The sequence below is a fragment of the Ranitomeya imitator genome, chromosome 2 (genome assembly GCF_032444005.1).
Source record: "Ranitomeya imitator isolate aRanImi1 chromosome 2, aRanImi1.pri, whole genome shotgun sequence".
NCBI lineage: Eukaryota > Metazoa > Chordata > Amphibia > Anura > Dendrobatidae > Ranitomeya > Ranitomeya imitator.
In genome coordinates this window covers 49,871,620-49,887,448 of record NC_091283.1, presented here as the reverse complement: position 1 = coordinate 49,887,448, position 15,829 = coordinate 49,871,620, and the positions used below count along the sequence as shown (strand labels likewise).

At 49.6% G+C, this 15,829-nt stretch overlaps 1 protein-coding gene across 6 annotated transcripts in view; it reads right to left on the bottom strand.

Annotated features, from left to right (window-relative positions):
• Nucleotides 1–15,829, bottom strand: part of LOC138661782 (cytochrome P450 2A13-like) — a 117,897-nt gene that overhangs the window by 70,621 nt on the left and 31,447 nt on the right. For all 6 annotated transcript variants that reach the window (XM_069746698.1, XM_069746699.1, XM_069746695.1 and 3 more), the window contains exons 3-4: nucleotides 2,178–2,340; nucleotides 1,862–2,011 (exon numbers count right to left, since the gene is read on the bottom strand). In XM_069746698.1, coding sequence (XP_069602799.1) covers nucleotides 1,862–2,011; nucleotides 2,178–2,340 — 313 coding nt within the window. The remainder of the gene's footprint in view (nucleotides 1–1,861; nucleotides 2,012–2,177; nucleotides 2,341–15,829) is intronic.

Genomic DNA, 15,829 nt, shown 5'->3' with positions numbered 1-15,829 from the left:
TACTGCTAAAACAACACTATCTATATATCTATGTATTATATACTGTATGTGATGCAGACATTATACATTGTGGGCTGTGGGTATATGAGTTGGTCGAGAACAGAGGTCACGTTCTAGTTGAGTCCAGACAAGTACTAATTCATGATCTTTTGATTCCTGTTCTGCCATGGTAAAAGGATATTTGATCCTATGGTTAGACCTGCAGCTCCTCACGTCCAGTCTACTGCTGAGGTAAAAAGAAGAGCAGAGTGTTCTGTTCAGTAGTGGGTACTAGTGTATGAATGATAGATAACTATGTATCACACCTGTCGGTTAGTGTAGTGAGAGGTCTTAGGTTAGAGTTGGGTTGAGTCTGACTGTCATCTGAGCACCGGAGCTCTACTAAGGTAATTATAGATCAAAGTACACAGCTTTTAAATCCTGACTCGTGTTGATAATGCAGTAGATAAATTACATTAAACGTGGGATCCATCATGCTGTGTGGTGGTGTGAGGAGTCCGTCAAACTGTGTGTAGGAGATGCCGGGGCCATCATACCATATGGAAGGTTGATAGATTCTTCATACAGTGTGGGGGGCTGTGAGGTCCATCATACAGTCTGATGGGCTGTGGGGTACATCTTGTAGTGTAGGGGGCTGTGAGGTCCATTATTTTGTTTTGGAGACTATGGGGTCCATCAAATTGTGTGGGGGAGCTGTTGGCGTATCATACTTTCTAGGGGCATGTAGGTTCCATCATACTGTGTGTGAGTGACTGTGGAGTCTATCATACAGTTTGGGAGGTTTTGGGGTCAATTATACTATGTGTGGAAGCTGTAGGGGATTCACACTTTGGGAGTGTCATACTGAGGACTGTCGGGGCATCATAGTGTATATACTTTGTGTTGAAAGCTGTGGGGGTATCATTCTGTGGGGGTGACTGGGAGCATCATACTGTTGATCAAGGTACAAGAGCTAAATAAAAGGAGCAGTATAATTTATGAACCGTATTAAAAGCAGTAAATTGTATGGTTTTGATTGATGGCTATAGGTAAGAGAATACATATTACAATATGCCCTATCATAACAGGTATTAGTAGTAGCAATGAATTAAGTTTAGCATATTGGCTTAGCCCTCCACAAACGTTCCTGTGGAAAATTAATTGTCCACCTCTGCAACAGTGTAACCGCCAAGAATACAGACTGTTGTAGTTATTGTGCAGCTTCCATGCACTGTGCCTGAATTTAGCATCACCATTTGGCGTAAAGATTGTTCCAGACATCAGGTGGCTGCCAAGCTAAGTTTCTCAGTTTTGGCATGTAACCAACTTGCTCTGTCCCGTGCCTTTGTACTGCTCTGTTATTTATATGTTTGTGCCTTCACTTTCATCACATTTGTCATGTTGTAATTGTAGCTTCAGAGCAGAATAAAACATGTATTTATTATTTCACCTCCACAGCAGTGTGCACATATTAATTCCAATAAATAGCCTCACAGGTTTGTGCTGCGTACTAGATCTTCATTCAGACTGCATACTCAGGCTGGCAGGACTTGTGGACTCTGGTCATGTGACCCCGATGACATCATCACAGTTCCTTCCACACTTCTATGTTGAAGCCTGCTTATGATTGGTCAGTGTCTTACAGGAGGCAGAAGTACAGTACACACTCTCATTGAAAACTATAAAATAACACCCACTTATGCTTACATAAAATTAACTTATAAGGTGGCAAATATTTGATTGCCAATATCTCCGCGATGGAGAGGCAAAATTAATAAAAGAAAAATTATCCCTCTATTCAGCCACTATTACATGGTATCTAGTTCAACATGAAACATTTGGTGAAAGGTCCTCTGAGAATTGCCCCAAAGTAAAAATATACCTTTAAGTTTCTTAAACTCATCACTAAGACAACGTGACTCCTCTTGGATCCGCTCTTCCACACTTCTCTTACCCATGCCAAAATTTCTCATTGTGGTGAGGGAAAATCGTCGGAGTTGCTTCCAGCGCTCACCATTACTGAGCATAACTCCTGAAGGCAAAAATGTATCATCAAGTTACAATATATTTTATCAGTTATCTGTATAATGCCCACCAATGGATGAATGGAGCATGAAGCCAACTACTTTTTATTTTCCAAGCCAGAGCAGGATCTATACGGCCCTGACTGAATGCAGCAAAGGGAGATTGGTACTTACCATAGCCCTTAAAGAGAAAGTTTGCTGATGGAATTTTTGCCCTGTTGGTGAAGACATCGGCTCTGTCCACAAGAGCTTCCTTCATTACATCATATCCATGCAGCACAACAACTGGTTTTGGCCCAAGGTGGACAGTGAAAATATCTCCATAAACTTTTCCAAGCTATGGGAGTGTTAACACACAAAGATGTAATTAGAGAAATTAGGGCCATATTGAATGGTTGGCCAAGATTTATAAAGCATGCCTGTTTTTCATTGACACATTGCCATACCCGTCCTTGTGATGAAGCTCAGCTCTTTTTAGCTGCAGCACAACATGACTTGTGGACAGGCGTGGCACTAGTTTTGAAACAAGAAGCCATGCTTTGCCAATACAGTACAGTTTTTTAAGAAATATACAGATATAAAAAAGGCTTTAAATGGGTTATGTCATCTCAGTATGTGATGACATATGGTTGTGTTGTCATCAATTAAAGGTGCTGTCCGTTTTAGATTGATGGGCTTTCCTTAGGATAGGTCACCAATATCTGATCAGTCGGGATGTGTCACTCAACACATTCCCGGCTGTGGCCGAGTACTGCACATCAGCCCCCTATTGATTAAGGTGCAGATGTGCAATACTTGGCCATGACCACTTTACGGAGCTGTGCTGCATCGCAAGTGAGTACTTCTGACCTCCACCATCACAGGGAACAGCTGATCAGTGGGAGTCTGTTGAGTGGCACATTCCCACTAATCAGATATTGGTAGCCTATCCTCAGGAAAGACCATCAATATAAAAAATTTTGACAACTCCTTCACTGATCACTTGGGTTCTAAACTATGGAAACCTGACTGATCCTGGGGAAAAGAAGGGTCTATATTGCTGCATTTCTTTCACCACTATGCATTCTACAGTTTTTCCTCTATACAGGGGGTTTTAGGCCATCTAAGGCAGAGTGGCATTATTCAAGTAAATGGTGGCAATTTTAGTTTCCAGATGATTAGGTGTGCTGTTATGATGGGTAAAAGAAAAAAAAGTGTAGTTTTGGCTGACTCTTCTATAAAAAGAGAATCCATGGTCTGATGTGCTAGATGGTGCACTGGGCATTTATAATTAAGAAGAACCCATGGACTAAGGTTTGAAACATGTTACAGCATGTTTATTTTTTATAATTTTTTACTGTTGGATTTGTAAATATATCTAATAAATGGCATCTTTTTTTTTACTGAACCTTGGGATGGGTGCTGGATACATCTTTTCTCCATTCTCTAGCAGTGCTATTGTTTAGGGAAAAAATGTAAAGAGACAATCAATAAAGGGTTATTCCCAACATTGAAAGTTCCCAACTATACCCAGGCTGGGACTCCTGGGACCTTCAACGTTCTTGAGATCAAGACTCTAAAATAGCCAGCACATTTCAGAACTAGTTCCGATCTTAACCATTACAGATCTGACTTTATAACACAACTGGGACCCACTGTGTATAGAGCAGGCTCAGCTGCTGAGCGCGCTAAGTAAAAAATCTTTGCACATCTGCTGTAAATGTACAATGACTGTCACTAAGGTGTCCTGTAAATGATACATTATGTTATCTAGTCCAGGGTCAGATGGTGTGGTGCATGACTGATCCTTTAGTTTTTTTATAATTCCTCAATCATATTCCACCTCGCCAGGTCCTGCAAGGGGCATAATACAATGTTTTACTTTTGCCTTGAGTGCTCCTTAACCCTCCGTCACATACAACTGATCTGACAGGCGCTTCTCTTTTACTTTCATTTCTCCTTCCTCTCCAGATTGTGAGGAAACCCCCTCCCTCCAGGTAGTCTCCTGTCTCTTGAAGGTCTGTGAAACCTGATATCACAGTTGGATTTCAGAGCTTCAGGGGAGAGGATATAGCTGCACAGATCTCTCAGGCTCATTGTATGTGAATACTAGTGTTGAGCATTCCGATACCGCAAGTATCGGGTATCGGCCGATATTTGCGGTATCGGAATTCCGATACTGAATTCCGATACTTCCCGCGTATCGGATACCGGAATCGGAAGTTCCCAGAATTCAAATTGAACGCAGCAGCCAATGAGGAATGAATGAAAGTGTGGGCACATCCTGTTTAGCATGGTGGGCATGTAAGTACTGGCAAGGCTGGGATTGGCTGCTGAAATGATGTCACTCTGCACTATAAAAAAGCGCTGCCGCCATTTTGCGCTCACTCTGCTGTGATTTCAGTTAGGGACAGGACGCTGTGTTCTAACTGAGGGCCAGTCGAGCTAGCTAATTGCTTTATTTTCCTTTCCAAAGGCTAATTTAGCAAAACGCTGTGTGTTCTTCACTGTTCACCTTGCTCTTGCCTTGCAGCGCTGTTTTAACAGCGTTCTGCAAGGTCTCTGTGTGTGTGTGTGTGTGCAGCTCACTCTGTAGTCTGTGTGCAGCCATATACCCGGTTGTATTCAGCTCAGGGGGGGTTCACACTGCCTCACACAGTTGTTCTTTTTTGCTCTTAGTGCAGCCTGCTGCACATTTTTTCTCAAATTTCCTATTAGTGTTTTTCCACCAGTCTCCAGCTCTATTGTGGAAAAACACTACATAGGATAACCTAGAGGGGGGTTTTTGGGCCTTGCAGCGCCGTTTACGGCTGTCTGCACGGTCTCCGTGTGAGCCCAGCTCGCCCTGTAGTCTGTGTGCAGCCATAGCCGGTTGGATTCAGCTCAGGGTTCGTTACTGGCTCATACCTTGAGAAAAATTTTCCTTTTTTTCAAATAGTGCAGCCTGTTTAAAATTTGAAAAAAAAAATTCCTATTAGTGTCTTTCCACTCGTATCCAGCTAAATAGTGGAAAAACACTATATAGGATAACCTAGAGGAGGGTTTTTTGGCCTTGCAGCGCCGTTTACGGCTGTCTGCACGGTCTCCGTGTGAGCCCAGCTCGCCCTGTAGTCTGTGTGCAGCCATAGCCGGTTGGATTCAGCTCAGGGTTCGTTACTGGCTCATACCTTGAGAAAAATTTCCCTTTTTTTCAAATAGTGCAGCCTGTTTAAAATCTGAAAAAAAAAATTCCTATTAGTGTCTTTCCACTCGTATCCAGCTAAATAGTGGAAAAACACTATATAGGATAACCGAGAGGAGGGTTTTTTGGCCTTGCAGCGCCGTTTACGGCTGTCTGCACGGTCTCCGTGTGAGCCCAGCTCGCCCTGTAGTCTGTGTGCAGCCATAGCCGGTTGGATTCAGCTCAGGGTTCGTTACTGGCTCATACCTTGAGAAAAATTTTCCTTTTTTTCAAATAGTGCAGCCTGTTTAAAATTTGAAAAAAAAAATTCCTATTAGTGTCTTTCCACTCGTATCCAGCTAAATAGTGGAAAAACACTATATAGGATAACCTAGAGGAGGGTTTTTTGGCCTTGCAGCGCCGTTTACGGCTGTCTGCACGGTCTCTGTGTGAGCGCAGCTCGCCCTGTAGTCTGTGTGCAGCCATAGCCGGTTGGATTCAGCTCAGGGTGCGTTACTGCCTCATACCTTGAAAAACAATTTCCTTTTTTTCAAATAGTGCAGCCAGTTTAAAATTTGAAAAAAAAAATTCCTATTAGTGTCTTTCCACTCGTATCCAGCTAAATAGTGGAAAAACACTATATAGGATAACCGAGAGGAGGGTTTCTTGGCCTTGCAGCGCCGTTTACGGCTGTCTGCACGGTCTCCGTGTGATTTAAACTAGCTCTGTAGCCCGATCTGCACCAAAAAAAAGGTTAAGTTCACCAAACACAACTTACACTTGTGTAGGCCACATTTGCAAAATAATAAAGTTTAGTCCACAATTTACAACATTAGTGTTTCTTACACCTGTTAGGAGGAGCATTACAGGAATAAGCACACTAAGGCCTTAGTACTTTTCTGCTTATCTTTATCTGTCAACCAAGATGAAGAGGGCAGGGAGTAAGGCACGTGGGCGTGGGCGCGGAGCAGGGAGAGGAGCAGGGAGAGGACGTGGTGATTCTGTGCCTGCTGCGGGCGCCGGTGACTCGTCGTCACTCAGTTTCAGCAGGGAACAGTCCTTCATGCGCAGCTTTGTCGGAGAGCGCCGTGCACCGCTGCTGCGTGAAGACCAAATTGAAGCCGTTGTCGGGTGGATGGCAGCTAACGCCTCGGCATCGACTTCAGTTAGTGCCACATCCTCTCAGGCACAGAGCACTGGAGAGCAGCCATCTGTCTCTTCACCACCTGCCAAATTGGCCAGGCAGTCAGAGAGCCCAGGACAGGAGCCGTCTCTACTTCTGTTCTCTGAATCTCTTGGCTTGGAAACAGGGGGCCAGCCAAGCAGCATTGGAGAAATGGAAGAAGAGGCAGTGTGCAGTGATGCCCAACACCTTTTTCTCTCTGACTCTGAAGAGGCAGGTGGGCCAGTGCCTCCGGTGACCACAGCGCAGTACGCATCTGATGATGAAACTCAGGTGCCGCTTTCTCGTGCGTACTGTGCTGCTGAGACTACCCAGGAGGAGCAGTTGGTGGCAGAGGGTAGTGGAGATGATGAGGTCCTTGACCCATCGTGGCGTGAGGAACAGGAAGGTGGTGGGAGCAGCTCAGAGGAAGAGCTTCCTCTTACGGGCCAAAGAGGGAGAGGGAGGGGGAAGACTGCGGAGCCTGTAGCCTCCACTTTGGCACCCGTTAGGAGCCTGTCTCTTTCCAAAGCCAAAAAGGGCGCTCCCAAGACTTGCAGTGCCTGGTCCTTTTTTGACACAGTTGCAGATGACATTTGTTTTGTCAAATGCAAGCTGTGTCATCATAAAGTAAAAAGAGGGAAAAATGTCAGCAACCTCAATACCACAAATATGTGGAAACATGTGCGGACCAGGCACGCGGTGGAGTTACAGAAACACACTGAAGATGTAGGCCAACCAACAGCGGCAGCTACCACCTCTTCAGCTCGTGTTGCCTCTTCCTCCAGCTCACGCACAGCTGGTTTGGCTTCCTCCCAGAGACCTTGTGTAATTCCACCCACAGCACCACCTTCCCAATCATCCTCACACTCCCAGTCTACTCTACAGCCATCGGTAGTACAGGCATGGGAGAAAAGGCGGGCATTCTCGGCCAACCACCCCCGAGCACAGGCTCTGAATGCAGGCATTGCCAAACTGTTGTCCCTGGAAATGCTCTCGTTCAGGCTGGTGGAGACTGACAGCTTCCGTGACTTGATGGCATTGGCAGTCCCACAGTACAAGGTGCCCAGCCGCTTTTACTTCAGCAGGCAGGCTGTCCCTGCCCTGCACAGGCATGTTGAGGCAAACATAAAACATGCGCTACTGAACGCCGTCAGTAGCAAGGTCCACCTCACCACCGATGCGTGGACCAGTCAGCATGGACAGGGGCGATATGTTTCCCTCACTGCCCATTGGGTTAATGTTGTTGAGCCAGGTACAGATCGTGCGAGTGGCGCAGGACGTGTCCTGCCCACTCCAAGGATTGCAGGAATCCAGTCTGTACGCATCGACTCCTCCTCTTACACCAGTTCCTCTGATTCCTCTCTGCAGGATCCGTCACAGTCCACCCCCACATGGACCCGTGAACGTTTACCTATGACCGACATGAGCACAGCCGTGGCCAAACGTCAGCAGGCCGTCTTGAAACTAGTTTCATTGGGGCATCGAAGCCACACAGCGCAGGAGCTCTGGAATGCTATAAAGCAGGAGAGCGATGTGTGGTTACTGCCAGCGAATCTCCAGCCAGGCATGGTAGTGTGTGACAATGGCCGAAATCTGGTGGCAGCTTTGGCCCTTGGCAACCTCACTCACATCCCATGTCTGGCACATGTGCTCAATTTGGTTGTGCAGAGTTTTCTGAGGGACTATCCGGATCTTGATGCCCTGCTGCACAAGGTCCGCCTAGAGTGTGCTCACTTGCGGCGTTCCAGCTTGGCCAGATCCCGCATTGCTGCTCTGCAGCGCCGATTCCGCCTTCCGGAACACCGCATCATATGTGACCTACCTACCCAGTGGAATTCCACGTTACATATGTTGGAGCGGTTGTGTGAGCAGCAGCAAGCAGTTATGGAGTACCAGCTGCATCAGGCGCAAAGAAGTCGCAGTCAGCGCCGATCAGACTTCACAACCACAGAGTGGGCCACTATGAAGGACGTCTGCCAGGTTTTGCGTCCTTTTGATTATTCCACGCGGATGGCAAGTGCAGATGATGCACTAGTCAGCATGACTGTCCCCCTTATCTGCCTGCTTCAGCAAACTTTGCAAGGGTTAAGGGATGATGTGGTGGAAGAGGTGGAGGATGAGGAGTCACCTTTTCCATCAGCTTCTGGAGAGTCAGCGCCACGTGGTTCCTCACAAAGGGGTACGCAGGGGCCAATTTGTGAGGAGGATGAGGAGGAGTCAATGGAGGAGGAAGAGCTCCGTCCAGAGGAGGGAGCGACACAATTGTCCAGTGGTCAGTGTGTACAGCGAGGGTGGGGTGATGACGAGCGGGCAGAGATCATGTCTCAAGCAGGGGACAGCGTTTCTGGGCCGGTTGGCACTCTGCAGCACATGGTGGATTTCATGCTGCAGTGCCTGAGAAACGACCGCCGCATCGACCACATTCTCAACATGCCTGATTATTGGGTGTTCACCCTCCTCGATCCTCGCTACCGGGACAACGTCCAAAACCTCATCCCTGCGTTGACCCGGGAGCGTAAATTGCGGGAGTACCACGACACACTGGTGAATTCCATCATCTTCTCCTGTCCAACTGAGAGGAGTGCTGCTAGTGCTTTACAAAGCAGCTCAGTGCGTCGAGGCAGTGGGGGAGGCTCTGCCCAAAGAGGGAGCAGAAGCAGTGCCTCTGCCCAAGGCAAGCCCAGTATGGCACAACTCTGGCACACTTTTGTGTGCCCGCCCCAAATGTCTACACCATCACCGGCGGCTCCAGTCAGCAGGAGGCAACGGTTCCGTCAGATGGTGACAGACTACATGGCTTGCCCTCTTACTGTACTCCCAGACGGCTCTTCCCCGTTCAAGTTTTGGGTCTCTAAGCTGGATACATGGCCAGAGCTAAGCCAGTATGCATTGGAGGTGCTGGCTTGCCCTGCGGCTAGTGTCTTATCGGAACGTGTCTTTAGTGCCGCAGGTGGTGTACTAACAGACCGTCGCATGCGACTATCCTCCGATAACGTTGACCGGCTTACTTTCCTGAAAATGAACCAGGCCTGGATCTCGCAGGAATTTGCCACTCCTCTGCCTGATTAAGTAATTGGGTGTCATCCAGGTCTCCTGCTGTGTTCATCTTTCTACCACCTGAACTGCTATTCCTGGGCTCCAACACCGCCAGTTGCGGCTCAGAAGTGCAGGCTGCACAGTAAAAACATACGACCCAGTGTTATTGGGTTTCAGTAACGTCAGCTGATCCCCAGCTGTGTAGCCGGCAATGTGTCCTGCGACCGCCACGCTGGCACAACAACCTAAATGTAAGGGAACCTGTCCCCCCCCCCCCCCCCCGTCGTTTGTTACTGAAAGAGCCATCTTGTGCAGCAGTAATGCTGCACAAGGAAAAGGTAGCTCTTTTTTTTTAGCTCTTTGCACACGCAGAACTTAACACTTATAAAATGTGTTCACTGATACCGTTATACCGTCCCGGAGCTGGGACTTTCCTTCGTAATGTGACGCAGCACAGCCGTCATTCCTACCCCCTTGGTGCCATGCGCTGCCTCCTCAGCGTTGTTTTAAGCTGTCACGGAGCCTGCGCTGTTCTGTTATCCCTTGGGCATGCCCTATTTGCGCTGCCTGTCTTCTGACATAATTTGGTGTCAGGCTGGCTGCGCCTGTGCGGCCGCGGTGCCCGAGATCCCGCCTCGCAGTGTCTTCTGATTGAGTCACACTGCGGGCCTGGGATCCATGGGCATGCGCAGTGCATATCTTCCCCTCGGGCTCTCGCTCATTTCCCTCCGCCTTCTTTAGACTGTGCGCCGTCAGCTGATCCCTAGCATGCCACGGCCGTGACACCGCACAGTCTGAAGAAGAGGGAAGGAGGGGAGTGAGAGTCGAGGTTATGCACTGTGCATGCCCATGGTTCCAAGGCCCGCAGTGGGATTACGTTAGATGAGACTGCGAGGTGGGATCTGGAGCAGCGTGGACGCACAGGCACTGACAGCCTGACACCAAATTATGTCAGAAGACAGGCAGCGCTAATTGGGCATGGCCAAGGGCTAACAGAACAGCGCAGGCTCCGTGGCAGCTTAAAACAACGCTGAGGAGGCAGCGCACGGCATCAAGGGGATAGGAATGACAGCTGTGCTGTGTCCCATTACGAAGGAAATTCGCACCTCCGGAACGGTTTAACGGTATAAAGGGACACATTTTTAGTGTTTACTTCGGTGTTTGCAAGGAGCATAATTAAAAGAGCAACCTTTTCCTTTTGCATCCTTAGTGCTGCACAACATGGCTCTTTCAGCTACAAACGTCTTGGGGGGGGGGGTTAAAGGTTTCCTTTCAACTTGCTCCAATCAGGCTTCGGCCTACACTCTGTTCCTCTGCTCCTCCTGCTGTCCCTGGGCTCTAACACCGCCAGTTGGTGCCTGGAAGTGCTGTGTGCACAGTCAACAGTCGCTCCTCTGTTATTGGGGTTCAGTAACGTCAGCTGATCCCCAGCTGTGTGTGCGGCAATACCTCCAATCTGCTCCTCCTGCTGTCCCTGGGCTCTAACACCGCCAGTTGGTGCCTGGAAGTGCTGTGTGCACAGTCAACAGTCGCTCCTCTGTTATTGGGGTTCAGTAACGTCAGCTGATCCCCAGCTGTGTATCCGGCAACGTGTCATGCGACCGCCACGCTGGCACAACTAAAATGTAAGGGGACCTGTCCCCCCCCCCCCTAGGCGTTTGTTACTGAAAGAGCCACCATGTGCAGCACTAATACTGCACAAGGGAAAGGTCGCTCTTGAAATTATGCTCCTTGCAAACGCTGAACTACACACTCATGTAATGTGTCCCCTCACACCATCCAACCGTCCTGGAGGTGGGACTTTCCTTTGTAATGTGACGCAGCACAGCCGTCATTGCTACCCCCTTGGCACCGTGCGCTGCCTCCTTAGCGTTGTTTGATTCCGTCATGGACCCTGCGCTGTTATGTTATCCCTTGGCCATGCACAGTTTGCGCTGCCCGTCCTCTGACATCATTTGTTGTCGTCCTGGCTGCGCCTGTGCGTCCACGCTGCCCGAAATCACACCTCGCAGTGTCGTCTAATGTGATCCCACAGTGGGCCTGGTATCCATGGCCATGCGCAGTGCATATACTAGCCTCTCACTCCCCTTCTTCACGCTTCTTCAGACTAGGCGGCGTCAGCTGATCCCTAATAGCATGCCACGGCCGTGACGCCGCACAGTCTGAAGAAGCAGGAAGGAGGTGAGTGAGAGGCGATGATATGCACTGCGCATGCCCATGGATCCCTGGCCCGCAGTGGGACTACATTAGATGACACTGCAAGGTTGGATCTCGGGCAGCTTGGACGCACAGGCACTGCCAGCCTGACACCTACATGATGTCAGAAGACGGGCACCGCTAACTGTGCATGGCCAAGGGATAACATTACAGTGCGGGCTCCGTGACAGAACCAAACAACGTTGAGGAGGTGGTGCCCGGCACCAAGGGGGTTGGAATGACGGCTGTGCTGTGTCACATTACAAAGGAAAGTCCCACTTCCGGGATGGTTTGACGGTGTGAGGGGACACATTATATGAGTGTGTACTTCAGCGTTTGCAAGGAGCATAATTTTCGGAGCCACCATTTTCCATGTGCAGTATTACTGCTGTACAAGATGGCTCTTTCAGCAACAAATGCCTGGGGGGGGGGGTTAAAGGTTCCCTTTCAACTTGCTCCACTGCAGGCTTCGGCCTACACTCTGCTCCTCTTTGATTCCCTGGGTTTCAACACTGTCAGTTGCCACCTGGAAGTGTTGTCTACACAGAAAAAAACACTAGGTGATGTGTCAGTGGGGTTCAGCACCGCCAGCTGTTCCCCTGCTGTGTAGTCGGCAACGTGTCCAGCACAAGCCACGCTGGCACAACAGAACAAAAGCTGCCACCAGTGCAGGCTTCGGCCTACACTCTGCTCCTCTCCTCCTCCTGCTGACCCTGGGCTCAAACACCGCTAGTTTTTGCCCGGAAGTGCTAGCTGCACAGAGAAAAACACCAGCCAATGTGTTAGTGGGGTTCAGCAACGCCAGCTGTTCCCCTGCTGTGTAGCCGGCAACGTGACCTGCAAACGCCATGCAGGCACAGGAACTGAAATTAAAAGGGAACCTGGCCCCACCCCCCCAGGTGTTTCTATGTATAACAGCCACCTAGTACAGCAGTACTGCTGCATTTGTACAAGGTGGCTGACTTTTTCTCCTTGCCCACGTGGAACTCAACACGTACAAAATGTGTCTCATTGAGACCATTCCACTGTCCCTGAGGTGTGACTTTCCTTTGTAATGATACGCAGCACCCCCCTTGGTAGCGTTTCCCGTCTTTTGTCATCATGGTTAGCTGGCTGCGCCTGTGCATCCGCCCTGCTAGAAACAACGCCCCTCGTTGTCATATTTATTTTGTCAGCGAGGGTGTGGTTTATGGGCACGAGCAGTGCATATGTTCGCCTGTCTTAACTCATCTCCTTCCGCCTTCTTCAGACTGTGCGGCCTCCTGGCCGTGGTAGGCGATAAGGGATCAGCTGAGGCCGCCCAGTCTGGAGCAGGTGTAAGGACATGTGTAAGCGGCAAACCTATTTACTGCACAAGGCCACGAATCCCAGCCACGCAGTGTGATTTTTGTGAAAACACACTGTGGGTCTGGGATTCATGTCCATCGCTAACCGCAACGGCCGACATGAAATGAGGTCAGAAGACAGGAAGCGCTCACAGCGCATGGCCAAGGGATCACAATAGCGCAGACTCCTGTACAGCAAATAACAACGCTCAGGAATCTGCGCCCAGTACCTAGGTGCAAATTTTGACACCTGTGCTGCGTCTCGTTAAAAAGACAAGTCACGCCTCCACAACTGTTTGACAGTATAATGGGCTAAATAGTGTACGTGTTTAATTCAGCGTGTGCAAGGAGCAAAATTAAATAGAGCAACCTTTGACTTGTGCATCATTAATGCTGCACAAGGTGTGGCTCTTGTACCTTGCAACACCTGAGGGGGGGGTTAAAGGTAACCTTTGAAATTGGTTCAACTAGGCTTCGGCCTACACTCTGCTCCTCTCCTCCTCCTGCTGACCCTGGGCTCAAACACCGCTAGTTTTTGCCCGGAAATGCTAGCTGCACAGAGAAAAACACCAGCCAATGTGTTAGTGGGGTTCAGCACCGCCAGCTGTTCCCCTGCTGTGTAGTCGGCAACGTGTCCAGCACAAGCCACGCTGGCACAACCGACCAAAAGCTGCCACCAGTGCAGGCTTCGGCCTACACTTTGCTCCTCTCCTCCTCCTGCTGACCCTGGGCTCAAACAACGCCAGTTTCTGCCCGGACATGCTAGCTGCACAGAGAAAAACACCAGCCAATGTGTTAGTGGGGTTCAGCACCGCCTGCTGTTCCCCCGCTGTGTAGCCGGCATCGTGTCCAGCACAAGCCACGCTGGCACAACCGACCAAAAGCTGCCACCAGTGCAGGCTTCGGCCTACACTTTGCTCCTCTCCTCCTCCTCCTGCTGACCCTGGGCTCTAACACCGCTAGTTTTTGCCCGGACATGCAATCTGCACAGAGAAAAACACCAGTCAATGTGTCAGTGGGGTTCAGCAACGCCAGCTGTTCCCCTGCTGTGTAGCTTGCAACGTGACCTGCAAACGCCACGCAGGCACATGAACTGAAATTGAAGGGAGCCTGCCCCCCACCCACAGGTGTTTCTATGTATATCAGCCACCTTGTACAGCAGTACTGCTGCATTTGTACGAGGTGGCTGACTTTTTCTCCTTGCCCACGTGGAACTCAACACGTACAAAATGTGTCTCATTAGAGACCATTACAATGTCCCTGAGGTGTGACTTTCCTTTGTAATGACACGCAGCACCACCCTTGTTAGCGCTGCCCGTCTTTTGACATCATTGGTTAGCTGGCTGCGCCTGTGCATCTCCCCTGCTCGAAACAACGGCCCTCGGTGTCTTATTTTTTTGGACAGCGAGGGTGTGATTGATGGGCATGTGCAGTGCATATGTTTGCCTGTGTTCACTCATCTCCTTCCGCCTTCTTCAGACTGGGTGTCCTCATGGCCGCGGCAGGCGATAAGGGATCAGATGAGGCCGCCCAGTCTGAAGCAGGTGTAAGGACATGTGTGAGCGGCAAACCTATTTAGTGCACCAGGGCACGAATCCCAGCACCGCAGTGTGATTTTTTAAAAACACACTGTGGGTCTGGGATTCATGTCCATCGCTAACCGCAACGGCCGACATGAAATGAGGTCAGAAGACAGGAAGCGCTCACAGCGCATGGCCAAGGGATCACAATAGCGCAGACTCCTGTACAGCAAATAACAACGCTCAGGAATCTGCGCCCAGTACCTAGGTGCAAATTTTGACACCTGTGCTGCGTCTCGTTAAAAAGACAAGTCACGCCTCCACAACTGTTTGACAGTATAATGGGCTAAATAGTGTACGTGTTTAATTCAGCGTGTGCAAGGAGCAAAATTAAATAGAGCAACCTTTGACTTGTGCATCATTAATGCTGTTCAAGGTGTGGCTCTTGTACCTTGCAACACCTGAGGGGGGGGTTAAAGGTAACCTTTGAAATTGGTTCAACTAGGCTTCGGCCTACACTCTGCTCCTCTCCTCCTCCTGCTGACCCTGGGCTCAAACACCGCTAGTTTTTGCCCGGAAATGCTAGCTGCACAGAGAAAAACACCAGCCAATGTGTTAGTGGGGTTCAGCACCGCCAGCTGTTCCCCTGCTGTGTAGTCGGCAACGTGTCCAGCACAAGCCACGCTGGCACAACAGAACAAAAGCTGCCACCAGTGCAGGCTTCGGCCTACACTTTGCTCCTCTCCTCCTCCTGCTGACCCTGGGCTCAAACAACGCCAGTTTCTGCCCGGACATGCTAGCTGCACAGAGAAAAACACCAGTCAATGTGTCAGTGGGGTTCAGCAACGCCAGCTGTTCCCCTGCTGTGTAGCTTGCAACGTGACCTGCAAACGCCACGCAGGCACATGAACTGAAATTGAAGGGAGCCTGCCCCCCACCCACAGGTGTTTCTATGTATATCAGCCACCTTGTACAGCAGTACTGCTGCATTTGTACGAGGTGGCTGACTTTTTCTCCTTGCCCACGTGGAACTCAACACGTACAAAATGTGTCTCATTAGAGACCATTACAATGTCCCTGAGGTGTGACTTTCCTTTGTAATGACACGCAGCACCACCCTTGTTAGCGCTGCCCGTCTTTTGACATCATTGGTTAGCTGGCTGCGCCTGTGCATCTCCCCTGCTCGAAACAACGGCCCTCGGTGTCTTATTTTTTTGGACAGCGAGGGTGTGATTGATGGGCATGTGCAGTGCATATGTTTGCCTGTGTTCACTCATCTCCTTCCGCCTTCTTCAGACTGGGTGTCCTCATGGCCGCGGCAGGCGATAAGGGATCAGCTGAGGCCGCCCAGTCTGAAGCAGGTGTAAGGACATGTGTGAGCGGCGAACATATTTACTGCACAAGGCCACGAATCCCAGCACCGCAGTGTGACTTTAGGAAAAGCC